Here is a 23,141-nt window from a genome sequence, read left to right as displayed (position 1 = left end):
AGCAAAGATGCACATGGCCACACTGGACCCTTTTTCCTCAGAGGGGCGACAGGTGAAGAGAAGCAGATAAAATTAATCCATAAGCACAGACCCCAATGTTACAGAAATGCCACATCCTTATCTAGTTTACTAAGAAGTGGAGTAGAGTACCTCTAAAGTGCCTGGCATTAGGAAAGCCTAGATGAGTGCACCTGAAAAAAGGGATTTCATTCCCCTTTTTTGTCAATCAACAAGTATTTAAGTGCTTAGTATATGCTAGGCCCTGAGCAAAGTGTTGGGAATACAAATACAAGCAGAAACACAGCCCCTGCCTTCAAGGAGCTTTTGTCTTGTTTGGTCATTTTTCAGTCATGTGACCCCACTTGGGGTTTTCTTGAAAAAGATACTGGAGTAGTTTGCTATTTCTTTCTCATTTTACAGATGAGGAAACTGAGGCAAAGAAGGTTAAATGACTGGCCCAGGGTCACACAGCTAGTAAGTGTCTAAAGTTGCATTTGAACCCAGGTCTTCCTGACCCCAGGCCCAGCACTCTATACACTGTGCTACCAGCGACAACAAATAAAAGGAAGCTGAAAAGTAGGGGACTGGAGGGGAGGAAAGAAAAAAGTACATGTACCTGAGGAGGGAGTATGGTAGAGAAAGTCCCAAGGGCAACCTGGAAAGGATGAGATGGGGTTGTCCATCTTTTTTTTTTTCTTTTTGGTGAGGCAATTGGTGTTAAGTGACTTGCCCAGGGTCACACAGCCAGCAAGTGTCAAGTGTCTGAGGCCATATTTGAACTCAGGTCCTCCTGAATCCAGGGCCGGTGCTCCATCCACTGCACCACCTAGCTGCCCCAGGGCTGTCCATCTTAAAGCAGAGAGGAGCCATCCAACCAGAGGGAGAAGCTGCAGGGGCAGTCTTTTCATGCAGTGTGTGAATTCCAAGACTGGAGTGAGCTTCAGGGAGATTTTGGGTATGCTCTTGATGGGCACCTTCTTAAAGGGGTTGCTCTCACTTCCCTTCTGAGTATAAAAGAGTAGTCCTAACCCATGTGGCCACTCAGGCTTCTTGGTGCTTTCTCTCAAGGTGAGTAAACGAACAACTCAGGCATGTGCATGGCCAAAGCACACACATGTATTCTTTTATCTTGTGTGCCCGCAACACGCACCAACACAAATTTAGTAGTTAGAACTGATTTGAAACTATTTCTTTTCCATGATATCTAGAACCAGACTAACTAAGCAATAAATGTGAGTTACTTATCAATGAACCAGAATATGGTTAATTAGGACGTCAGAGAGACTTCTGTGTATCCAAGAAAGATGCCATAGAAGTTCAGGGGCTGAATTGTGTATATACATACACACACACACACACATAAAATATATATATTTTGTCTTTTTGCAGGGCAATGAAAATGAAGTGACTTGCCCAGGGTCACACAGCTAGTAAGTGTCAAGTATCTGAGGCCAGATTTGAACTCAGGTCCTCCTGAATCCAGGGCTGGTGCTTTATCCACTGTGATACCTAGCTGCCCCTTGTAAATATATTTACATTTTTGTCCAGATAATGGGAGATTACATTTTCCTCTAAAGTAATCCTTATTCCATCTAGGCAACTGCATAGTTTACAATTAATCTTAATTTCCTAAATTGTATAAGGAAACATGCTTTTTCCTATACACTTTACTTGGGGAAAGAGTAAGTCTCTCTGATGCTAATATTGTCAGTAATTCAAACCCACAGGATTCTCTGCACCATCTTTATAGCATTTATAAACATGCAGCAATAAGTACTGTAATAAGCATTTATTAAATGCCTATGTGCTAGGACCTATACCAAGCACTTAACAAATATTATCTCCTCACAACAACCCTGAGGTTATTACTATTATCAATCCCATTTTACAGATGAACAGACAGAGAAAGTTGAGTGACTTGCCCAGGGTCACACAGCTATTAAGTGTCTGAGGCCACATTTAAATTCAAGTCTTTCTGACTTCAAGTCCAAGGATTTATCTTCTACATTAGTTGTCTCGTGTCAGGATAATTATTAGATTTGCACTCTTTTAACAGGATCTATCTACAAATTTTTTAAAAAGCTTTTGTTCTCAAGGCAGCTGGGTGGTGCAGTGGATAAAGCACTGGTCCTGGATTCAGTAGGACCTGAGTTCAAATCCAGCATCAGACACTTGACACTTACTAGCTATGTGACCCTGGGCAAGTCACTTAACACTCATTGCCTTGCCCCCCCCCAAAACCCCCAAACCTTTTTTTTCTCCTAATTGTCGTTATTACTTTAACTCCAAATATGCTAGAAATATCACTAACAATTCAGTGGTGCCTTGAGGAGAAATGAAGGTGATTTGCATTGCTGAACTGGGAGCTAACAGTAACCATCAGAACAAATACAAATGCAATGCTATTTTCAAGGGTTCAAGTCATTTACAAGCTTATTAGAACTATCTCTGTAATATGAAGCATCATTCCTGAAGGCAGATGTAAAGGTTTTTTAAATCCATACTTATTCTGTTAATGAGTGTTCTGACACTAGTTTCTGCTGCTGGCATGTTGGCTGTTTTGGAGATTGGAAGGCTTATATTCACATGCTCTAGCTATTTCTGAAGTACACTGTAATTGTATTTCTGATGTACATATATGTCGGTTCAACTCGCATGTGATAACATTGAGATAAATGAACATTTTATACTTCATCATAATTACAAAAACATAAAAAAAGCCTCAATTAAGAACCTTGGACAGGGACTTCTGGTTAGGGCACTTATATAAGCTGAAGCACATAAACTCAGAAGCTACCTGGAAGGGTGATAGAAAATGAAACCTGGCTATTTTTAAAGTTAGAAAGTTATCCACCATGACCATATTTTCATGGAAACACTAAAGCCTATGGTTCTGTGCATGGATTACCTTTGTATTAAAAGGCAGAGAAAAAAAAATGTGGAGACCAGACAAGTTTCATAGCATGGGTAAAAATGAAACCTGACGTTCAAGTGAAGAATGTTTTCCTTTCTCTTTAAAGATATGAAAATCTAGACTTAAGAGAACTGCTTCCTTTCATTGGCAGCCCTAAAATTAATGTCAATATTGATCTTCCAGATGAATTATCTTTAAGAAAACAAGAACCCAAGAAAATTTAGAGCAGTGGGGAACTTGCTAACTGTACAGACAAGAATGTAAATTCATGAAATCTCTTCAGATTTCAGCCTAAAACTCTTATATCACAGCCTTGAAAAAAAAAAATCTTCTTATCAATGACAGGAGATACAGTGGCATTCTTAATAATGACTTCAAAAAATTAGCCAACATTGGGGGCAGCTAGGTGGCGTAGTGGATAGAACACCAGCCGTGGAGTCAGGAGGACCTGAGTTCAAATCTGGCCTCAGACACTTGATACTTACTAGCAGTCTGACCCTGGGCAAGTCACTTAACCCCAACTGCCTCACCAAAAAAAAAAAAAGTCAACTTTTTTTCTAGAACAATTTGAAAAATAAGAGCAAATGAGAAAAGCTTTGTTTTAATTTTTTTTTAATTAAAAAAAATTTTTTTATTGAGGCAATTGGGGTTAAGTGACTTGCCCAGGGTCACACAGCCAGTAAGTGTCAAGTGTCTGAGGCTGGATTTGAACTCAGGTCCTCCTGACTCCAGGGCCAGTACTCTATCCATTGTGCCACCTAAGTGCCCTAAAAGCTTTGTTTTAAAATAATTTTCCTGAAAACATGAAACGTAAGACAAACACTGTCATGTTGGCAAAAGAAATAAAACTGATAATAGACTACACAGTACCTTGAATAGTAATTAGTGTGTGCATAGTAGTCTGTTGCTTAACAAGTCTAATTAAAATCATGGTTATATATTGACTCATCATCTTAGAATATTTCAAAACATTTCTTAAAAAATTCTAAAACCAGCTTTTGCTAAAGAAGCATAGCAACATTTTAAATTTTAAAAATTCTCCAATATTTTATTTTAAAGATATTTTAACAATTTTATTTGGCAAAGAAAAGTACAAGACCATCTTTAACATTTCCAGAAGGAATGCTCTTTACTTTAAAATGCATTTGTGATTTGTAGGACAAATCCCATCTGTGAATCCTTCACTTATGTGCCAATTTTACATTTTGTACAAAAAAGATCAAATTAGATGAAATTTATAAAATTGTAAAAACCAGTCCAGGCAATGTACCTATACAATCTTGCTGAAAAAGTACTAGTATCAAATCTAGCATAAAACAGTTTATGCCTTAACTAAGGTTTAATTCTCCAAGTCACTGCTCATTGCCGGCTTGCTTTTCCATTTTCTGTTGTCTCTATCCTGAGAAAAAGAGAAGAGGAACAAGGATGTTGGTAGAAGGAAACATCTAACAGACTGTCTTACTCTGCTATTCTTAATCTTTCAAAAGATCTACAAAATTGAAATGACTGAAGTCAAATTTCAATATATTGAAATGACCAAAGCAAAATCCTACTACTTAATTCAAGGATTTTTCCTTTCTTTCTTATCAGTAAACTTCCAACTGAAATTTTAAAAAAACAACACATTTACTAAATGTCTGCTAGTGAAAGATACTAAGGATACAATGTTTTATCTTCAAGGAAGAAATATTCTATTAAAAGAACACAACACATACATAGATAAGTACAAGATAAGTAAATACAAAGAAATCTCAAGAACAAGAAGGCCATAATGAGTGAGGAGGAGAATCTAGAAAGGCCAGGAACAGGAGGTGGTGGCACCTGAGTGCTGTGCAGAGAACATCTGAGCAGGCTGGTCTGATTAGAACAGAGTGCAGGAAGAGGAGAAATGAGATTGGAAAGGTAGTGGAAGCCAAATAAGGAAAGCTTGAAGAGAAATTTACCCTCAGAAAATAGCTGAGAAACAAAAAAAGTCTGAATCTTATTTGGATTAAAACCCAATTCTCCCAGTAAAAGCTACTGAGTTAAAAACAATAATACTTCACTTAATTTCTTTATGTTGTATGGCATGTTACTGAACCTCTTCAATAATTCCACAATGAGTTTTGAGCATTTTAAAAAGTCATTCTCTAATGACAACATATACAAAATCTTCTACATTTGCTGGTTTTAATAATCTTAACATATTAACCAAAGACTAAATTTATTAATCATTATTGACCTCTTAGCAGTATTTCACACTTCTCATAATTTCTCCTCCCTGGGATTCCTGACACTGCTCTCCCTGGGTTCTTATCCCACCTGTCCTCCTTAGTTTCCTTTGCATATCAACATTCATGTCTAACCTTCTCCCACCCCCCCTAATAGCTAATGGCTCTGAACTGGTTTCTCTCCCCTGCTTTCAACAACATCTCTCTTGAACCCATTAACTCCCATAGATTCAACTATTATTTCTCTGCTAGTTACTTCCAAATTAAGACTTGTATGAACTGATATATAGTGAAGTGAACAGAACCAGGAGAACACTGCACAGAGACAGCAGTATTGTTTGATGAAGAACTATGATGCCTTAGCTATTCTCTCTCTTTTTTTTTTTTTGCAGGGCAATGGGGGTTAAGTGACTTGCCCAAGGTCACACAGCTAGTAAGTGTCAAGTGTCTGAGGCCAGATTTGAACTCAGGAACTCCTGAATCCAGGGCTGGTGCTTTATCCACTGCGCCACCCAGCCGCCCCTGCCTTATCTATTCTCATCAATACAATGATCTAAGACAACCCCAAAGGACTAATGATGAAGCATACTATCCACCTCCAAAGAAAGAACTGATATTGATTGAACATAGACTGAAGCAGGCTATTTTTCACTTTCTTTCATTTTTTCTTTTATTCAAAACTAAATGTGGTAATGTTTTACATAACTGCATATGTAAAACCTATATCCAACTGCTTACCACCTTAGGGAGGGGGAAGGGAGGAATAGAATTTGGAACTCAAAACTTTAAATAAAAATGTTATTTTTCAAAAAAGTTACTTCCAAATCTACCTATCCAGCTCTCCTCTCTATCCTGAGCTCCTCTTCATCTCCAACTGCCTGCTAGACATTTCCACTTCATATCCCAATGGCATCTCAAATTCTGAATAATCAAAACAAAGCTCATCACCTTTCCCCTACAGCTTCCCTTCTTCCTAATTTTCTTGTTTCTGGCAAGGGTGCTATCCTACTTTCAGTTCCTCATCTCCCTAACCTAGGAGTAACCTTTGACTCTATTCTCACTCATTAATCCTCTCCCAACTCTTGTCAATTTTGCCTCCAAAACCATCACACCTGTGTGGTTCTCTCCACTAACACAACAAACACCCTATGCTCTTTACCTCTTGCCAGTATTATTACTGAAAAAGGTTCCTAATTGATCTCCTTATATCAAGCCTCCCACTTTCTAATCCAACCTACATATAAATTAATAATGCCTTGTTATTTCTAAAGAACAGGTCTGACATTTTTACAATTCTATTAAGAAATTTCCCTATTATCTCAAGGATAAATATATGGCCTGCTCTGGCATTTCAAATGTTTGCTGAGTTGGATTTTTGAAGGGAAAAGAAGCTTTTATGACAATGCTTACTTTGTGATGCACTATATTCAGTAATACAAACCCATTTTCCTCTTTAAGATGTTGATATAATTCAGCTCTATTGTTGACAGAATTCAAACGACCAACAAATTCTTGGTGTTTCCTGGAGTTGGCAGTATTAATCCTATTACTCCACAAAGACAGCAAGGACATTGGCCCTAATATGTTTGAAAAGAGAGAAGAAAAAAGGTATGGAAATTATTCCAATAATCAACTAAATTTTAGACTTGTCAAATTTCTGGCAATATTATCCTACTTCATAGAATTCAAAGAAAAGATTAAATTAACATTATAGCCATTTAGTAAAGAATGCTTTGTGAAAACTGATGAAATTAAATGTTTTTTTCTGAAAAGAAAAAAAAAGGAAAAGAAATACATAAGCTATCTATTTCCTACCCACCAAGTTATATACCCCTCATTCAAAATAATTTATCTCTTCTAAGACATCAACTTTAATAAAAATGGCTGGGAAAAAGTACTTCCACTATTTCCAAGCAGCTTCTTAATTCAACACTGTCTATGTCGGGTTGAAGTTTGATAATATAAAAGTGTTTGTCTCTACAAATAAATATCTTCACGATTTGAGTGAAGAGAAAAATAGAGCAACTGAATAATGCAATTATATCAAGTATATAAGTTCAGAGAGTGTCCAGTATGACCAATGACTTTGGAATCAGACTTGTTTGAATTTTTGAGCTACCTAGCTTCACTTGACCTCTCAAACACAATTTCTTTATCTATAAAAACAAAGTATGAGTCTGGAAATTTTAGAGTGTGGATGATGAGAAGGGGGAGTCAAGGAAGAAACAAGAAAAAAAGGTGGAGAAAGGCTCACTGGACAGTAGATGTAGAACTGGAAGGGACTTCTGGGGCTCTCAGGTACAAGTCTCATTATACTGAAGAGAAAGCTGTGGCCAGGAAGGTTAAATGCCTAGCTCAAAATTACACAACTAATCAGTATCAGAGGTGTTCAGAGTGCATGACTATGGGCTGTTTTAAGGCAGAGCAGACTCAAGGTTTCAGAAGCCAAGAACAAGCAACACAGGCTTCCCTAATTCCCAAAAACAGATAAAAGAAAAAACAAGACGCCCTGGCAATGACAATGTGGTCAGTTGACCTCCTTGCTTCTGCTCCTAAATTCCAAGCTGGGCTCTGGGACGGGGCATCCTGAATCAGTAGAAAACCAGACAAACTGGGAAGTTGGGAAGATCATAGGCTGAATTCTCTTCTGACACTTACTAGTTTTATGCCAGTTGGCAACTCAGCCCCACAGAGCCTCTATTTCCTTTTTTAAAAGGGGTGGGGGGCAGGAAATAAAGGAGAACTAATAGTGGTGTGATGAGGCTCCAATGAGACTGATGTAAGTGAAAATATTTTGCAGATTTTGAAGTGCTATGGAAATGGTAATTCTTTTGATCACGGAGAATGACTGCATCATAGGTTAGGAACTGAACAAATCCTTAATTCACTTTTCTGCCCCTCTTTTACAACCAGCTCCACCAAAAACAAACAAACAAAAAAATGAGAAAAACAAAATACAAGTTACTTTCAAGGTAGAGGCATTTCTCAAAAACTTACCTTCTCACCTGCTTGGTGATGCCTATAATTCCTTTAATGGGGACAGACAGCTTATTCCATGATTAGAATTAAAAGGTTTAAAAATGCAAGTAAAGATTTTAAAATGCAATGAGTAAAGGATAAATTGCTTAAAACTCATTCACACTAAAACAATCAATGCAAATGTTTTGGGTTGTGTTTTTTTTTTAAGTGGAGTTATGAAGTGGTCAACAAGTAAGGGGAATGATTGAAGTAATCAGAGTGCCTGACAATTGGGAAGGAGAAAAATATAGAATGAGAGAAATGGGAACAAAGAAAACCAACAGAAAAATGACTTGATTCTGTAGCCAGTCAGTTCTGTTCACCTTCAACAAAAAGAGAATGAGTACAAGGTATTTTTGTCATATATGGTTGAATGCATACAGATCAACCTTGAATAATTTGTAAAGGTTTGGTTTTGGTTTTACTTTAAATTGGACTTCATTACAGTATTTTCTTCTCAGAGGAAATTAATGGGACTATCACTATAATTCTTGTTCCAACATTTTTCCAGGCAGTGAATAGAGACTTTAAATTCAAAGGTACAGCAGAGAGGCTTTTGTTGCTTCAGCCAACAAATATGCATTTAGATGATTCTGTTTGAGATGACTGGATTCTAAGAGCCTCTCACAACAGATGACCTAGCTCCTCTCACCTTTGGACTTTTCCACAGGGGGAGTTTCATCCATTTCAACAAGAGGCTTCTTGTTTGGAGGTTCTGGAGAATCAGGAGAATCTTTAATAACCTCTGCTTCAGCTAGTTCTTCTTTTCCACGTTCTAAAATTCCTTTTAATCTTTGGGAAATTCAAACAGTGAATTTTAAGGCAAATTTTTAAACCCGATTCTTCTATCAGCCAATCTTTGGAAACCAACATTTCTCTACATAGGATAATTTTAGAACAAAAAGACATCCCCTATCACAAATGCTTGTACCTCCAACCATATACACACACCTAGAAAATGCATAAAGTTATCAATAGGAAGCAAAAACCCTCAATCTCAACTCAGGCAAAAAAAAAAAATGAAATGAGTAGGATTAAATGTTGTTGTCAAACTTTCAAAATACTACTTAAGAATTTACACATAGCAGGACAACATAAAGGAAAAAATTTTGAAAGGCTTCAGAACTGGGATCACCACAGTGACAGATGAGAAAGCATGCTTCCTACCACTTGGCAAAGAGGTGATAGCCCAGAGGTACAGGAGACCTGGTCAAAGTGTAGATGTGTTTGGTTTGACTACAGTTATTTGTGATAACAGAGGGCTTAGAGGTCGGGGAAGAGAAGTTACTAAGTAGTAATAGTGATGTAGGAAAAAAGGAAAAGAATAGTAGCAAAACAAATAAACAAAAAGGAGTTCAGAAGGGGAAACAAAATAGGTCAGTTTTATTAGTACTTTGTGAAATTTAATATATAAGCTTTAAAAAAACTAATAATTCAGGATTTCATATACAATCCTCTTTTGTTATTTACATATTGAAATGTTTGTTTTATTTTGTTTTTAAGTTCATAATTGAAAAATAAAAACAAAATAGCACTAAATCAAAAATTGATTTAGCTTTAAAAGGCTTGAAAACTTAAGGAAAATCTAAAAAGGTAAATTTACAGACAGAAATTAACTCAATCTTGGGAATAACTTTTAAATTGTTGATAAAAAAAATTACTTCTACCAATTTAGGAAAAAAGGCAAAACTATTATTCAGACTTTCCCCTCTATGACAGATAGTTTCTTAGATTTCAAAAGTTACCAACCAAGACTTCAAGGAGTTAGGAGGGAAAAGCACTTCTGGGACACACAAGCAAGAATTTCTAGGATAACAAAGGATATGAAAAGAAGAAATTTTTTTTGTTCACAAGGTAGACCTATTTTTACATGCTATTGATCTCAGTTCCCTTGAGTAGAAAGAAGGGAGTCCTTTAAATTAAAAAACACACACACACACACCTAAATTAAAAGCTCTTTACTACACTATCATTACTTCCACATGGCTCAGAGCCTCATTTCTGATGGGGTAGGAAAATGATGCATGTAAAAACAAATAGCCAGCTGAGCAGTTAGTATATTTATAATTATGAATTACTTTTTGCTCAATTTAGCAAAATTTCATCTTTATTTCACTAAACAGTACAAGAACTGACTATACTCTTAAGGGGACTATGCAATAGTAAAAATGATCCTATTTTGCATTACTTCAACTGTTGAAAAATACACATTCTGAACACTCATCCTTACTTTTCCCCCAATTTAAAGTGACAATAAACCTATTTGGCAAACCAATCTATCTATTATTAGGGAAAGGACATGCATGACACTGAGCAAGTTACTGTGGTATGTGAAGAAAATTCTGCATTTGGAATTAGAGGATATGGGTTTCAATAAATCAACTAATTACCAACACTACAATCCTACTTACTGCCTGTGACTTGGTCAAAGTCATTTAAATTCTTGGCACCTCTTGTTTACTCATTTGTAAAATAAGGGACTTGGATTAGTTGCCCCTAAGGTCCCTTCCAGCAAGGTTGAATGAATACTATAATACACAATGATAAAACTAAATAAAAACAAACGAATGAAATAAACTACTGGTAAATAAATGCTTGAATATCAAATGTGTGATAAGTAGAATGTGTCTCATGCCAATATTCTATATGGTTCTTTATTAACAACAGTCACCTCTCAGAATCTTGCCAGGACTTCTCTTGCTCATAATCTTTTGCTGCTTTCTCTTTGTCTTCTTTATCTTCTCTCTTCCTTCCTCGTTTCTTTCGTTCTTCTTCTTCTGGGGGTTTGCTCCGACAGGCCATCAGACATTCCAAGACTCGCTGATGTTTCTCAGAGTTGTTAATATGAGCTCTAACAAGGGTTTCCAATTCATTCCACATAATACGATACTGTTCATCTCTGTAGTCAAGAAAAATGAAACAGTCTTTTCCTTATAAAACAAAACACACCAGAGCTAAAACACCCAAAAATAAAGGAAACCAACACTGAGGAAATAAAAGGAGATGATAAATATGGTATTCTTTTTCTCCTATGTAACATTAATTGTGCATCCAATTATATTACTTGATAACCAAAAAAATTACTACAGTATAAATATTAACCTCTTACATTTAAATTATTTGAAAAGGATTAAAAAAACTACCTTTTGGGGCCTTTTCCTCTTGTACCAACTGTGGAAATGGGCAGAGGATCATTTTTTCTCTCCATATCAACTAAGTTGTATATTGTTTTCTGACAGTTTAACACATCTTCATCTGTTAAGGATTCTTTGACAATAACGCTGGCTAATGGAACTACCTATTAATAATTAAAAAAAAACACAAAAAACTCAAATGTCTTGAACAACCAAAGTACCTAAAATCAAATATTTCATCTGATTTTAAACATTTCAAGAGCTGAAACCCAACCTTCAAGCAAAACTACAAACAGCTCATTTAAAAGTTATTGCTTATTCATGGAGAGAAAGGCTCTCTGCACTAAAACATCTTTGAGATGAAGTTCTTGAACAAAAAGAATGAACTGGAGAACCAGAAGTCTTGAGTTATACCCTCAGATTTGCTATCAATTATCTAAGTGGTTCTCAAACTATATTAAGGACACACCAAGGAGGTTTTATTTATGCAGGTTGTATATATCAATATTGACTATACTAGAAATGAGAACATCAGCATTATTATGAAAATAGTTTTGACCTGATGGATTCCCTGAAAGGGGGGAATAACAAAACAGCTGATCTAATCTAATCCTTTTATTTTGTATACAAGGAAGCTGAAACCCAGTTCCACTGATTTGCCTAAAGCCACATAATCAATTCTTCATAGGCCAGGACCAGAACCCAAACTTCCTGATTCCCATTCTGGTATTCTTTCTACTATACCAGGCTTGCCTTCTAATGTATATATCCCATAGCTGACATCCCTTATATTGATCAGAGTAAGTTATATAACTGTTACATAGTAAGTTAAATATTTATTATACTTGGCATAATTGTGTAGCCAAAAAAGAAATTGAAACTGTGTGACAATCTAAAATTACTTACTGCTTGCATGTTGAAGATGGTGGTTTGTGAAATAATCATAGGCCAATAACGAGTATGTTTTTCTAACTGATCTTTTGCTCGTTCCAAAGGGACCTCAACACTTCCATCGATTTTATATCTGGGGTCTAGAAAAGGAGTTAATCTGTTTTCCCTCATAAATTCACCAAAATCCTAATGATAACCAAACAAGATAAAATTAGAAACTATATTTTCTAATTTACACAGTATGGATTAAATGTAATAACCTCTCAAAGTTTATGTTCTATGACATGCAATGAAGAAACACGACATTATCTCGTTTATTTTGTATGGTATGTGTGCAGAACATTTCTGATAAATCTAGATAGATATCTTGAACAATATGTGTGTATGCACATACACATCTATATGTTTATGTGTACATATACATACACACATACATAACTAAACTGAGAGATCTCAGCCAAAATTAGAGCTATACTGCTATGTTTGGATTAAGAAAATCTTTAAAACATGGAAAACACACAGCTGCATTTACAGATTCTGAAGGCTAAAACTTTTGAGAAGTTTAATTCTTTTTAAAGGACAGAAAATGGAGTAATATAAAATGCTAGGTGAAGACTGCTGACAGATTTTTTGTCTCCCACTAAAATTAAAGCAATTATATGATAAATACACAATTACCATTCAATATTTAAGTCAATATTGCTGGAAAAACTTTACTTCCCCAAATTAACTAAGCAGAAACAGAATCAAACAAACAAAATCAAACCGCCTTACTCAGAAAAGTCCCTTTAACAGCCTGGTAAATTCAAAACATGGAAGTAGTACTCATAGACATTAGAGCCTTACTGTAATCCGGTAATCTGTAACTCTCCCACCACACCCTTCACTAATTGAAGGAGGATCTTCTAGAATGGATCGAGAACTGCTTAAGACGTGCAAAAAAATCTCTCCTCCATGGCTACTAAGCATATGACTAATGACTTTGGAACCTGATTTTCGTGGCTGTTCCAGTAGAACAGAGCGACCTGTTAAGAGCAAGATCAACAAATTAATTCAAATTGATACTTTTTCCCTCTTTAAACATATTTCTGGACAATTCATTTCATTCACCCAACCACAGATTTTATCTAGCAGGTCTCTTCCCTTTTAGGTTTGTATCCTAGCTTCAGGTAACTGGGTTACTTCAATTTTTCAGATTTACATAAAGGAAGCTATCAGTTTAGTGTCTGGTAAAATATTTTATTGTACTTATTGGTGTCATAACTTATTTAGACACCAAAAGAGAAAAGAAAAAAAAGTGAGAGCACTTCTGTCCAGCCTCTAGAAGACCATCAGTAAAAAGGGAATTCCCACTTTTGATTGATGTTTCAATGTTACTTAAAAGTACTTAAAAGTTTTGACTTCTTGCAGCTGTTAATGGCTTTTATGAATGAAGTTTATGTTTCCATCCTGTTCAAAGTACCATAATCATTTCTACAAGGAAATCATTTTGGAGATGTCTGCAGTAGAACAGTAGCTCTGAGCAGCTGTCATCCTAGAAATGTTGAATATTTCACTCCAATACCTTTATTAAAATCTTAATTTTGCGTAGTCATTCTATCCTCCAAGTGTATAACATACAAGAAGAATTAAATTTACTACAAGGGTACATTGTCACTCGAAGTTACTTATAAAAATGATTTGATATAATGCTAAAAAATTAAATTCTTTAAGAGAGGCAGGGTGACAGTGGACAGAAGTATAACACTGGAGTGATGAAGATTTAAGTTCATGTTCTTCCTCTAATACCTACCAACTGTGAGATTACTGGCAGGTGACAACATCTCTGTGTCGCCAGGCTACTCAAAAGACTAAAAATTACAAAAGTGCATTGGAAGAATGAGTTTGTAGGTCAGGAATTCCCTACCCTGATCAAATCACAGGTCAGGACAGAAAAAAAAAAGCTATCTGCTATATAAAGGACTAAGTTCATAACAATTTTGTAGTTTAGGAAAAAAAACCCCAGCAACTTTTGAATCAAAGAAGTTATTCTAAGTTATTTTCCCCTTCAAAGTACAAATTTGAAATCTATGGGGCAGTTAAAAAATTGGATAATATTTTTGTCATAATGTTCATTAATGAAACATACTCCTGAGCAAGATCAGAAATAAACCATTTTCTGAATCTGCAAAATTTCTGCAATGAGTTCTTTAATGTTTAACTTAAAAGAAATTAGTGTGAAAAAAAGTTAAAAGGATATGGGGAGGGGCAGCTAGGTGGCACAGTAGATGAAGCACTACCCCAGGATTCAGGAGGACCTGAATTCAAATCTGACCTCAGACACTTGACATTTACTAGCTGTGTGACCTGGAGAAAATCACTTAACCCTCATTGTCCAGAGAAAAAAAAAAGGATATAGAGGGGAACACTTTTCCAGACCCAGATCAGATTTTAGAATTCCTTTATAAAATCTGTTAGCAATTAACTGTGGTCAGCACATCTATTTCAAAGTATTCTCACATAAAATTACATATGTAATCATACCAATTGAAACAAAGGAAAAAGTTACCATTCAGAAGAAAATTAGTAAGGCAGGAGGATGGTCTACTGTTCACATCTACAGGTGAGATTCTATATGCTCCTGTGCAATAATGTAATTCTGAAACACAAGTAAGCACTAATATGAATAAGCATCACTCACATTATAGGAGGGTAAAGTTACCTCGCCCATGATCTTTATCTACAATGATGACTAAAGATGAAATCAAAAGAACTGGGGGGGGGGGGGGAAACCTATTTATCATTTTTTTCAATTTCCTAAGTTACTTAAAATTCTAAAAATAAATAAAAAATAAAGTATTTAAAGATACTTTATTTTGCTTAGTTATTTTGAAGTACTTACCAACATTATTCGTCCTTGGTGTACACCATTTAAGTGTTACTGTTTCTTTAAATGAGCCTTCTCTACTACTGCCACCCAAGTGGAGATCACCTTTAATATAGCAAGAAAAATGGAGCTGAGAGAGTACAGCATAACATTTCAGTTTTCTATATAAGATCCCAGATTTAATTCAATTCAACAAACATTTACTAAGGACCTATCTTCAATGTACCATACTAGAGAAAATATTAAAATCAAGTGCCCTTCACTACAAAGGGTATACTATACCAAGTTCACACACAAGAGATACAAAAAGAGATACCAAGTCATAGCAGGGGGTGAGGAATGCTAATAACTGGGGAATCAGGAAAGGACTTTTGTTGTTTTGTTTTGTTTTTGTCTCAAATTGTTCAACTTTATTTAAATTTATTTTTTTTTAGTTTTCAACATTTGTTTTTATAAGATTTCTAGTTTCAAATTTTTCTCCCTCCCTCCCCACTCCCCAAGACAGAAAGTAATCTGATATAGGTTATATATGTACAATCACATTAAACATATTTCTGCATTAGTAATGCTATGAAAGAAGAATCAGAGCAAAAAGGAAAAACCTCAAAAAAGAAAAACAGCAAAAATAATAGAAATAGTATGGTTCAATCTGCATCTAGATTTCACAGTTCTTTTTTTTTTTCTTTCTGGATTTGGAGAGCATTTTCCATCATGAGTCCTTTGGAACTTTCTTTTACCATTGTATTGCTGAGAAGAATCAAGTCTATCACAGTTGATCATCACACAGTGTTGCTGTTACTGTGTACAATGTTCTCCTAGTTCTGCTCATCTTACTCAGCATCAGCTTATGTAAGTCCTTCCAGGTTTCTCTGAAATCCACCTGCACATCATTTCTTATAGCACAATAGTATTCCATTGCATTCATATACCACAACTTGTTCAGTCATTTCCCAATTGATGCGCAACCCCTCAATTTCCAATTCCTTGCTACCACAAAAAGAGCAGCTATAAATATTTTTGTACATGCGGGTCCTTTTCCCCTTTTTATGATCTCTTTGGGAAAAAGACCTAATGGTGGTATTGCTGGGTCAAAGGGCATGCACAGCTTTATAGCCCTTTGGGCATAATTTCAAATTGCTCCACCAACAATGAAATCTCCAACATTTATTATTTTCCTTTTTTGTCATATTAGCCAATCTGATTGGTGTGTCAGGTGGTACCTCAGAGTTGTTTTAATTTGCATTTCTCTAATCAATAGTGATTTAGAACATTTTTTCATATGGCAATAGATAGCTTTGATTTCTTCCTCAGAAAACTGGCTGTTCATATCCTTTGACCATTTCTCAATTGGGGAATGACTTGGATTCTTATAAATTTTATTTAGTTCCTGATATATTTTAGAAATGAGGCCTTTATTGAAAGTACTGGCTATAAAATAGCTACCCAGCTTTCTGCCACCCTTCTAATTTTGGATGCATTGCTTCTCTTTGTACAAAACCTTTTTAATTTAATGTAATCAAAATTATCTATTTTGCATTTCATAATATTCTCTCTCTGTTTGGTCATAAACTGTTCTCCTTTCCAAAGATCTGAAAGGCAAACTATTCCTTCCTCTCCTAATTTACCTATGGTATCATCTTTTATGTCTAAATCATGTACCCATTTTGACCTTATTTTAGTATAACGTGTAAGATTTTAGTCTATGCCTAGTTTCTGCCATACTATCCTCCAGTTTTCCCAGCAGTTTTGTCGAATATTGAGTTCCTATCCCAGAAGCTGGAGTCTTTGGGTTTATCAAACAGCAGATTACTAAAGTCATGTACTACTGTGTCTCCTGTGCCAAGCCTATTCCATTGATCCTCCACTCTATATCTTAGCCAGTACCAGATAGTTTTGATGACTACTGCTTTATAGTAAAGCTTCAGATTTGGTACAGCTAGTCCACCTTCCTGTGCATTTTTTTCATTAGTTCCCTAGATATTCTTGACCTTTTGTTTTTCCAGATGAATTTTGTTATTATTTTTTCTAGCTCTATAAAATAAAGGAAAGTTCTTCAACTGTGAAATGGGGATAATAAATAGCACACCCACCTTGCAGGGTTGCTGTGAGGATCAAATAAGATAAGTGTAAAGTACTTAGCACAGTGCCTGGCACATAAGAGACACTATATAAATGTCAGATATTATTATTAGCTATTACTTATTTCCTCGGGGGCAGAGACTATTTTATTTTATTTCTGTCTTTGAATCCCTAGCACCTAGCACACTGACACACAGGAAGTTTTTAACAAATACTTGTTGAATGGGTGGTACCCGAGTCCCTCCTAACTCCAAGTCTAGTATTCTTTCCACTATACCTTTCCATCATAACAGAAAGAACTACAAACCAGCCTGTTATATCCTTGTACCCACTACTAATGGAAACTGTATAGAACAGAAAACAATAACACCATTTAGGGTAAAGAACTGCTAGCTGTGAAGGCAGATTAAGAAGTTTGACAATACATTGAAGTGCCACAGTACACAATCACAGTCTACAAAAATCATTTGCAGTCAGTAAACTCAACCAGCATCACATTTGATGCACTGGGCTCTTTAGTTAGCTTCACTTTAAAAATTAATGTCAGGGGCAGCTAGGTTGGTACAGTAGATAAGGCACTGGCCCTGGATTCAGGAGGACATGAGTTCAAATCCAGCCTCAGACACTTGATACTTATTAGCTGTATGATCCTGGGCAAGTGACTTAACCCTCATTGCCCCGGAAAAAAAAAAAGAAGAAGAAAAGAAAAATTAATGTCTCCTTTAAAGCTAAAACCAAAAAGCAAATGCTCTAAGAAACCAAAGTATAGAGGTCCTGAAAAGAGAAAACTCTTGTAAAACCTCCTCTGTGACTTCACCCAATCTCACCTCAGCCTTACTGAGGTGATTAATAACCAAAATGAGACTTGCACACTTAGGCTCAACCAATCACAGGTTTGGGTTTTTTTTGTTTTTCCTAATTGCTTCCTCCTCCCAGAAAGACTTCATTTCATGAAGACCAATACTTATCTGAAAATATGTACTAGAGATATCAATCACACTCACTCCCTGTGCCTGGAATGGCAATTTAGCAAGGTAAAATGTTAAAGCGTCTACAGTTAACCCCCTGGGGTTTTTGACAACCTACAGGTCCACCATATTATCCAATACATAGGCATACATGAGATGCCAAGGGTCTAGTTCAGAAATTGAGAAGGGGCTTTCTAAGCCCTTTGAACTGCACAGTCACATCCAAAACCTACATCAGGATGGGATGTATCACAGATGTGCTACACTTACATGAATAATATGCCACCCTGGCAGATTTACCCCATGAAAAGGAGAGAAGGGAATGGAAAGGGGATGCTCAGGTAATGTTTGTTGAGGACACAAGAGTACAGAGGATAAATATAATTTCTCATCCTGCCTCTGTGGTCAAGAGAAATTAAAACTAGAATAATGTGGGGAGGAGAGAACCCAGAGAGAGAAAAGCAAGCACTGGGCACATTTAGCAGAAAGGGAATACTTGGGAGACATCATAAAGTGACCCCACAGAGGGGGTGTCTAGGTTTTTGTGCCAGAGTCCAATTTTTTGGAAGGTATGAGGGATTTCGTGACAAGAAAGCATACTCTCTACCACTGCTTGAAATACCATTGCTTCTAACAGATCTGAACCCTAAACTCAACAAAAAGACCATTTTTGACACCCCTCTCCACTACTTGATAGGGCTGTAGAAATGCTAGTTAGATCAAATTATAATGAAATAAGAGAAAAAAATAAAAAGGCACAAAATTATCTCTATCTGCAGGTGACATGATGGTATACTTAGAAAATTCCAGATAACTAATGAAGAAACTGAGATAATCAATAGCTCCAGCAAAGTGGATTAAAAAATAAATCCATAAAAATCATCAACACTTTTATACAGTATTTACAAAACCCAAGAAGAAAAGATCTGATGAGAAATTCCTTTCAAAATATGTAACATACAAAGGAATTAACCTACAAAGATAGTTACAAGCTATATAAATGAAACTTCAAAACACTTTAGAAATATAAATTTGAAACTAAATGGTTATACACCACTCATAGTTGGGTTGTACGGATACAATTTTAAAAAGACAATACTGTCTAAATTTTTAGACTTCATGTTATACAAGACTACTTTAGGAATTACTTTACATAGCTAGACAAAAATAACTTCTGAGGGTCAAAAGACCTAGATTCTAAAGGGAAATAAGAAGAAGACAAAAGAAGGGTACATAGCATTCCCAGATCTCAAATTATATTAGCATAGACAAAACCAATGAAGACAAAATTAGAATAGTAACTACAAAGTAGGAAAAATATTTGTCTAAAATATCACTGATAAAGATCTGATATCCAAATTATAGAGTGAATTGACATAAAGAAACCAAGAGCTGGTTCCATGCCCCAATCTCTAACGCAATCAAAGAAAGGAAGGACCAATTGACATCAAAATATTGCTAACACTTTTTGAGATAGCACAGAATTAGAAACTATGTTTCCATCAACTGGGGAATGGCTAAAAAACTTAGAGTGAATATTACTGTGTATTAAGAAATAATGATAATAAAAGTGATGACAATAGATAGCATTTACATAGTGCCAGTACTTTCCTGTCAACACTATTGGAGAGAGAAGGGCCTTGGGATGCATCTGCTGCAAACAGAAGTGGTTCCTAGCAGACTATTCCCATCTATGCATGTGCTACAAAGAAACTAGCGTCACTCTGCTTCAAAGCACGTCCTGGTGGAATACAAAGAAACTGGAGTCTAAGAAGTCTGAGTAGCTATTCTAACACCAGCCATCAGCCTTCTTAGTGCCCACATAAGGCAAGTGTTTTTCTAAGAGAATTCCTGCAATTTACATCAGGAATTGAGTGGATAAAAAACAGCAATTACTCAAAATTTTAATTGGATTTTTTTGTACTCCAAATTAATTTCTTATCACAATTCTCTCACCTCTAAAGTTTTTTCCCACTTAATAGTATTTTTTAGTTTTTTTCCAGTTACATGTAAAGAGAGTTTTCAACATTTATTTTTATAAGATTTGAAGTTCCAAATTTTTCTCTCTCCTCCAAGACAGCAAGCAATCTGATATAGGTTATATATGTACAAACACGTTAAACATAGTTTCACATTAGTTATGTTGTCTCACCTCTAAAATTAAGGAATTTGAGTAACAGCATTTACTTAGACCAATATTCAAAGGGAAATTCAAAAATGCATTTCAGTTCTGGACATTTAAATATTTAAGAATTCATTAAACTATTCAAATTGTCACTATTATTGACCTAACTGAACAACTCTGCAATTCTAAGCCCGTTATCTCACTGGTGTTTGGGGAAAAAAAAAAGGGAAAGGTGACAATGATAATAATATAGCACTTGCCTCAAAAGGAAAAGGTGATAATGATAATATGGTACTTGCCTCAAAGGGCTACTTTGAGGTTCAAATGAGGTAATGAATATAATAACTTTGCAAACTTTTAAGTACTGTGAATATTATCTATTATTAATTAGAACCAAACTATGCTTTACTATTCTGATGTGAAATACCCTAAGTTACCCAAAGCTCATACAAGATATTTGTTAGTTGGATCTGGAAATCAAATTATAATGGGGAAATCACACCCAGATTTTAAAACATAATTTTATAGATTAGTACCCAGGATAAAGAAATGCACAACTGATTTTAACAAAAACTATAATTTTAAATGTTTCATTATTACAGTCTATCAAAAAAATCATTATGATTTACTTACCACTTTTTAAGAAATCTACATGGGCTTCTTTATGATGAAGTAATTCTACATCATAATTGGCAGATGTATTTGCATGTTGTTCTTCCTTTAATTGGAGACATTTAAAAATCAGTTTCTTCACATTATAACAATAATTTTGGCTTTTGGTCAAATACATTAGAAAGGGGTAAGTTCTAACTTTACAGCAGTTTGCTCAATGACTTATTTAAAGATGCAAGAATTTTCCCCCCCAATATGGAAGTTAATCAAGAAAAATAATTCTCAAGATTATTAGGAAAAATAATCTTATGGTTGTCATATCAGAAGCTCCTGCCTCTGGAAGTACTGAAGCAAAGGTGTCAAGGCCACATCCGGCCTACAACACTCCCAAGTGCAGCAGAAATAGATTAAAATGTAATTGGGAAATGACTAATAAAATAACTAAAAGGACAATAAAATATTAATGTTATTATCTGGTTTTCTAAGTCAATATGCACCTGCAGAGATGCTTAGATGGGGTTTAATGGCCCCCTTTCCTATTTGAGTTTGACACCACTGGCTAAGAGTATTACTTCTGCTTCCAATCACTCTAACTAGTATTGCTTCTTGGACCCTGTTTAATGTTAAAAGGTTGTATACAAAAGAAATAAGTTAGGTTTGCCATCATCATACCACACCTTATATTTTTACAGTTTACAAAATACTTATAAAAATATTACCTAATTTGATACTCATAACAACCCTCTGAACTAAGGAGACTAGGTATAAATACCTCTTTTTTAAAATAAGAGGCCATGTAGGTACAGATGAAGTGTTTTAAGTCATATAACTAGTAAGGTGCAGCCTTAGAATTTTAACCTAATTCTGACTTCCAACCCAAGGTTTTCAAATTCTCAAACACCCTATGATACTGATCATTTTACCAAGAAAACCCTACATGGGGTCAAGAATAGTTGGACATGACTGAAACAAGTGAACTGATGATTTACTCACAATTGAAAATAAAACTTTTGGTTAAAGATAGCATCTTTAAATAGCTGCAACAGATGAGCAAGCACCATAATACATCAATTAGCAAATACAAAATCATCATCATCTTAGGAACTTGTGTTCATAAAATAATGAACACAAACTTGAGCACACTGTATTCTAAAAGGTCTAAAGTAGAAAAGTGTCACATCAACACACAGATCCTATCCAATAAGGTACAAGAAAACTCTGCCAACCTAAAATAATTTTTGTTATAATACACTGAAATCATATTTAAAATATTACTGCAGATCAGATCCACCGTACTTGCTAACCACTATGTACAAAAGAGTCTACTGAGGAAGCACACATTTTCCACTGAAGGTATAGCTAATATAATTCAAAGAGTATTCTTTTTTCCTTCTCAATATTGCTTAAGAGGGGCAGCTAGGTGGCGCAGTGGATAGAGCACTGGTCCTGGAGTCAGGAGGACCTGAGTTTAAATCCAGCCTCAGACACTTGACACTTACTAGCTTTTTGACCCTGGACAAGCCAATTAACCCCAACTGCCTCACCAAAAAAAATTTAAATTTAAATTTAAAAAAATTGTTTAAGAGAACAGCTAAAAAAAAAACTGCTGTCACTTTCTCATTCACACTACTGTTCAAAGCGTAAAAGCAAAAAAACTAAGTAGACAATTAAATCACAACTTAATAATGGAATAATTGGCATTGGTATGTAGTATAATGGATACAAAGAGCCTCAGGAGTCCTAAGAAAATCCACCTCCAGTCTTTCATGGGGATAGCATTGGGGGTAGAGATTACTTAATTTTTTTTCTTTGGTATTCCTGGCATCTTGTTTATTAATAAATGTTTGCTGAACTGAATAATAAATGTACAAAAATTAAATTCTTCCTAACATTAAAAAGAAATAAGCCAAGTGAAAATCATGGCCTATTATTTTATGATCAGTATCTATTAGTTATTAACATCTTTATGTTAAATGGTTAAGAAAATTACAGAGGAAAGAAAAGCTCCACTAGAATGCACAAAATCAGAAAAATCTAGTAACACAGCTATCAGGAAAAGAATCACAGACACAGCAACGATATGAGATGAACAGATAAGATTTTGTACAAAGTAATATGAACATAAAAAATTTACATAGCCTAATCATAATTGGTGAAATAACAATATGGCATTTTGTTCTGTGATCCTTCAAGGCATATATCAATAGTTACTGACCTGGTCACATACAGTGAATGTGGGCTAGCAAAAAAAGAAAATATGATATGGAGAGAAAAAAAATGCAAAGATCCAATTAAAATAAACAGTAAACTTCAAAATAATTTTT

General features: G+C 35.2%; 1 protein-coding gene across 4 annotated transcripts in view; it reads right to left on the bottom strand.

Annotated features, from left to right (window-relative positions):
- Nucleotides 1–3,957: 3,957 nt before the first annotated feature.
- Nucleotides 3,958–23,141, bottom strand: part of INTS13 (integrator complex subunit 13) — a 30,491-nt gene continuing 11,307 nt past the window's right edge. Inside the window, exons 8-18 of one of the 4 annotated variants that reach the window (XM_043965663.1) lie at nt 23,033–23,056; nt 20,839–20,923; nt 15,049–15,138; nt 14,716–14,805; nt 13,014–13,192; nt 12,183–12,353; nt 11,286–11,440; nt 10,814–11,041; nt 8,795–8,934; nt 6,535–6,701; nt 3,958–4,313 (exon numbers count right to left, since the gene is read on the bottom strand). In XM_043965663.1, coding sequence (XP_043821598.1) covers nt 4,254–4,313; nt 6,535–6,701; nt 8,795–8,934; nt 10,814–11,041; nt 11,286–11,440; nt 12,183–12,353; nt 13,014–13,192; nt 14,716–14,805; nt 15,049–15,138; nt 20,839–20,923; nt 23,033–23,056 — 1,389 coding nt within the window. In that variant the 3' untranslated portion in view covers nt 3,958–4,253. The remainder of the gene's footprint in view (nt 4,314–6,534; nt 6,702–8,794; nt 8,935–10,813; nt 11,042–11,285; nt 11,441–12,182; nt 12,354–13,013; nt 13,193–14,715; nt 14,806–15,048; nt 15,139–20,838; nt 20,924–23,032; nt 23,057–23,141) is intronic. The other 3 variants (XM_043965666.1, XM_043965665.1, XM_043965667.1) reach the window with 3 other exon arrangements.

Source organism: Dromiciops gliroides, chromosome 5, assembly GCF_019393635.1.
Source record: "Dromiciops gliroides isolate mDroGli1 chromosome 5, mDroGli1.pri, whole genome shotgun sequence".
Classification (NCBI taxonomy): Eukaryota; Metazoa; Chordata; class Mammalia; order Microbiotheria; family Microbiotheriidae; genus Dromiciops; species Dromiciops gliroides.
The sequence above is the reverse complement of the archived record's forward strand: the minus strand, read 5'-3'. Positions and strand labels throughout refer to the sequence as shown.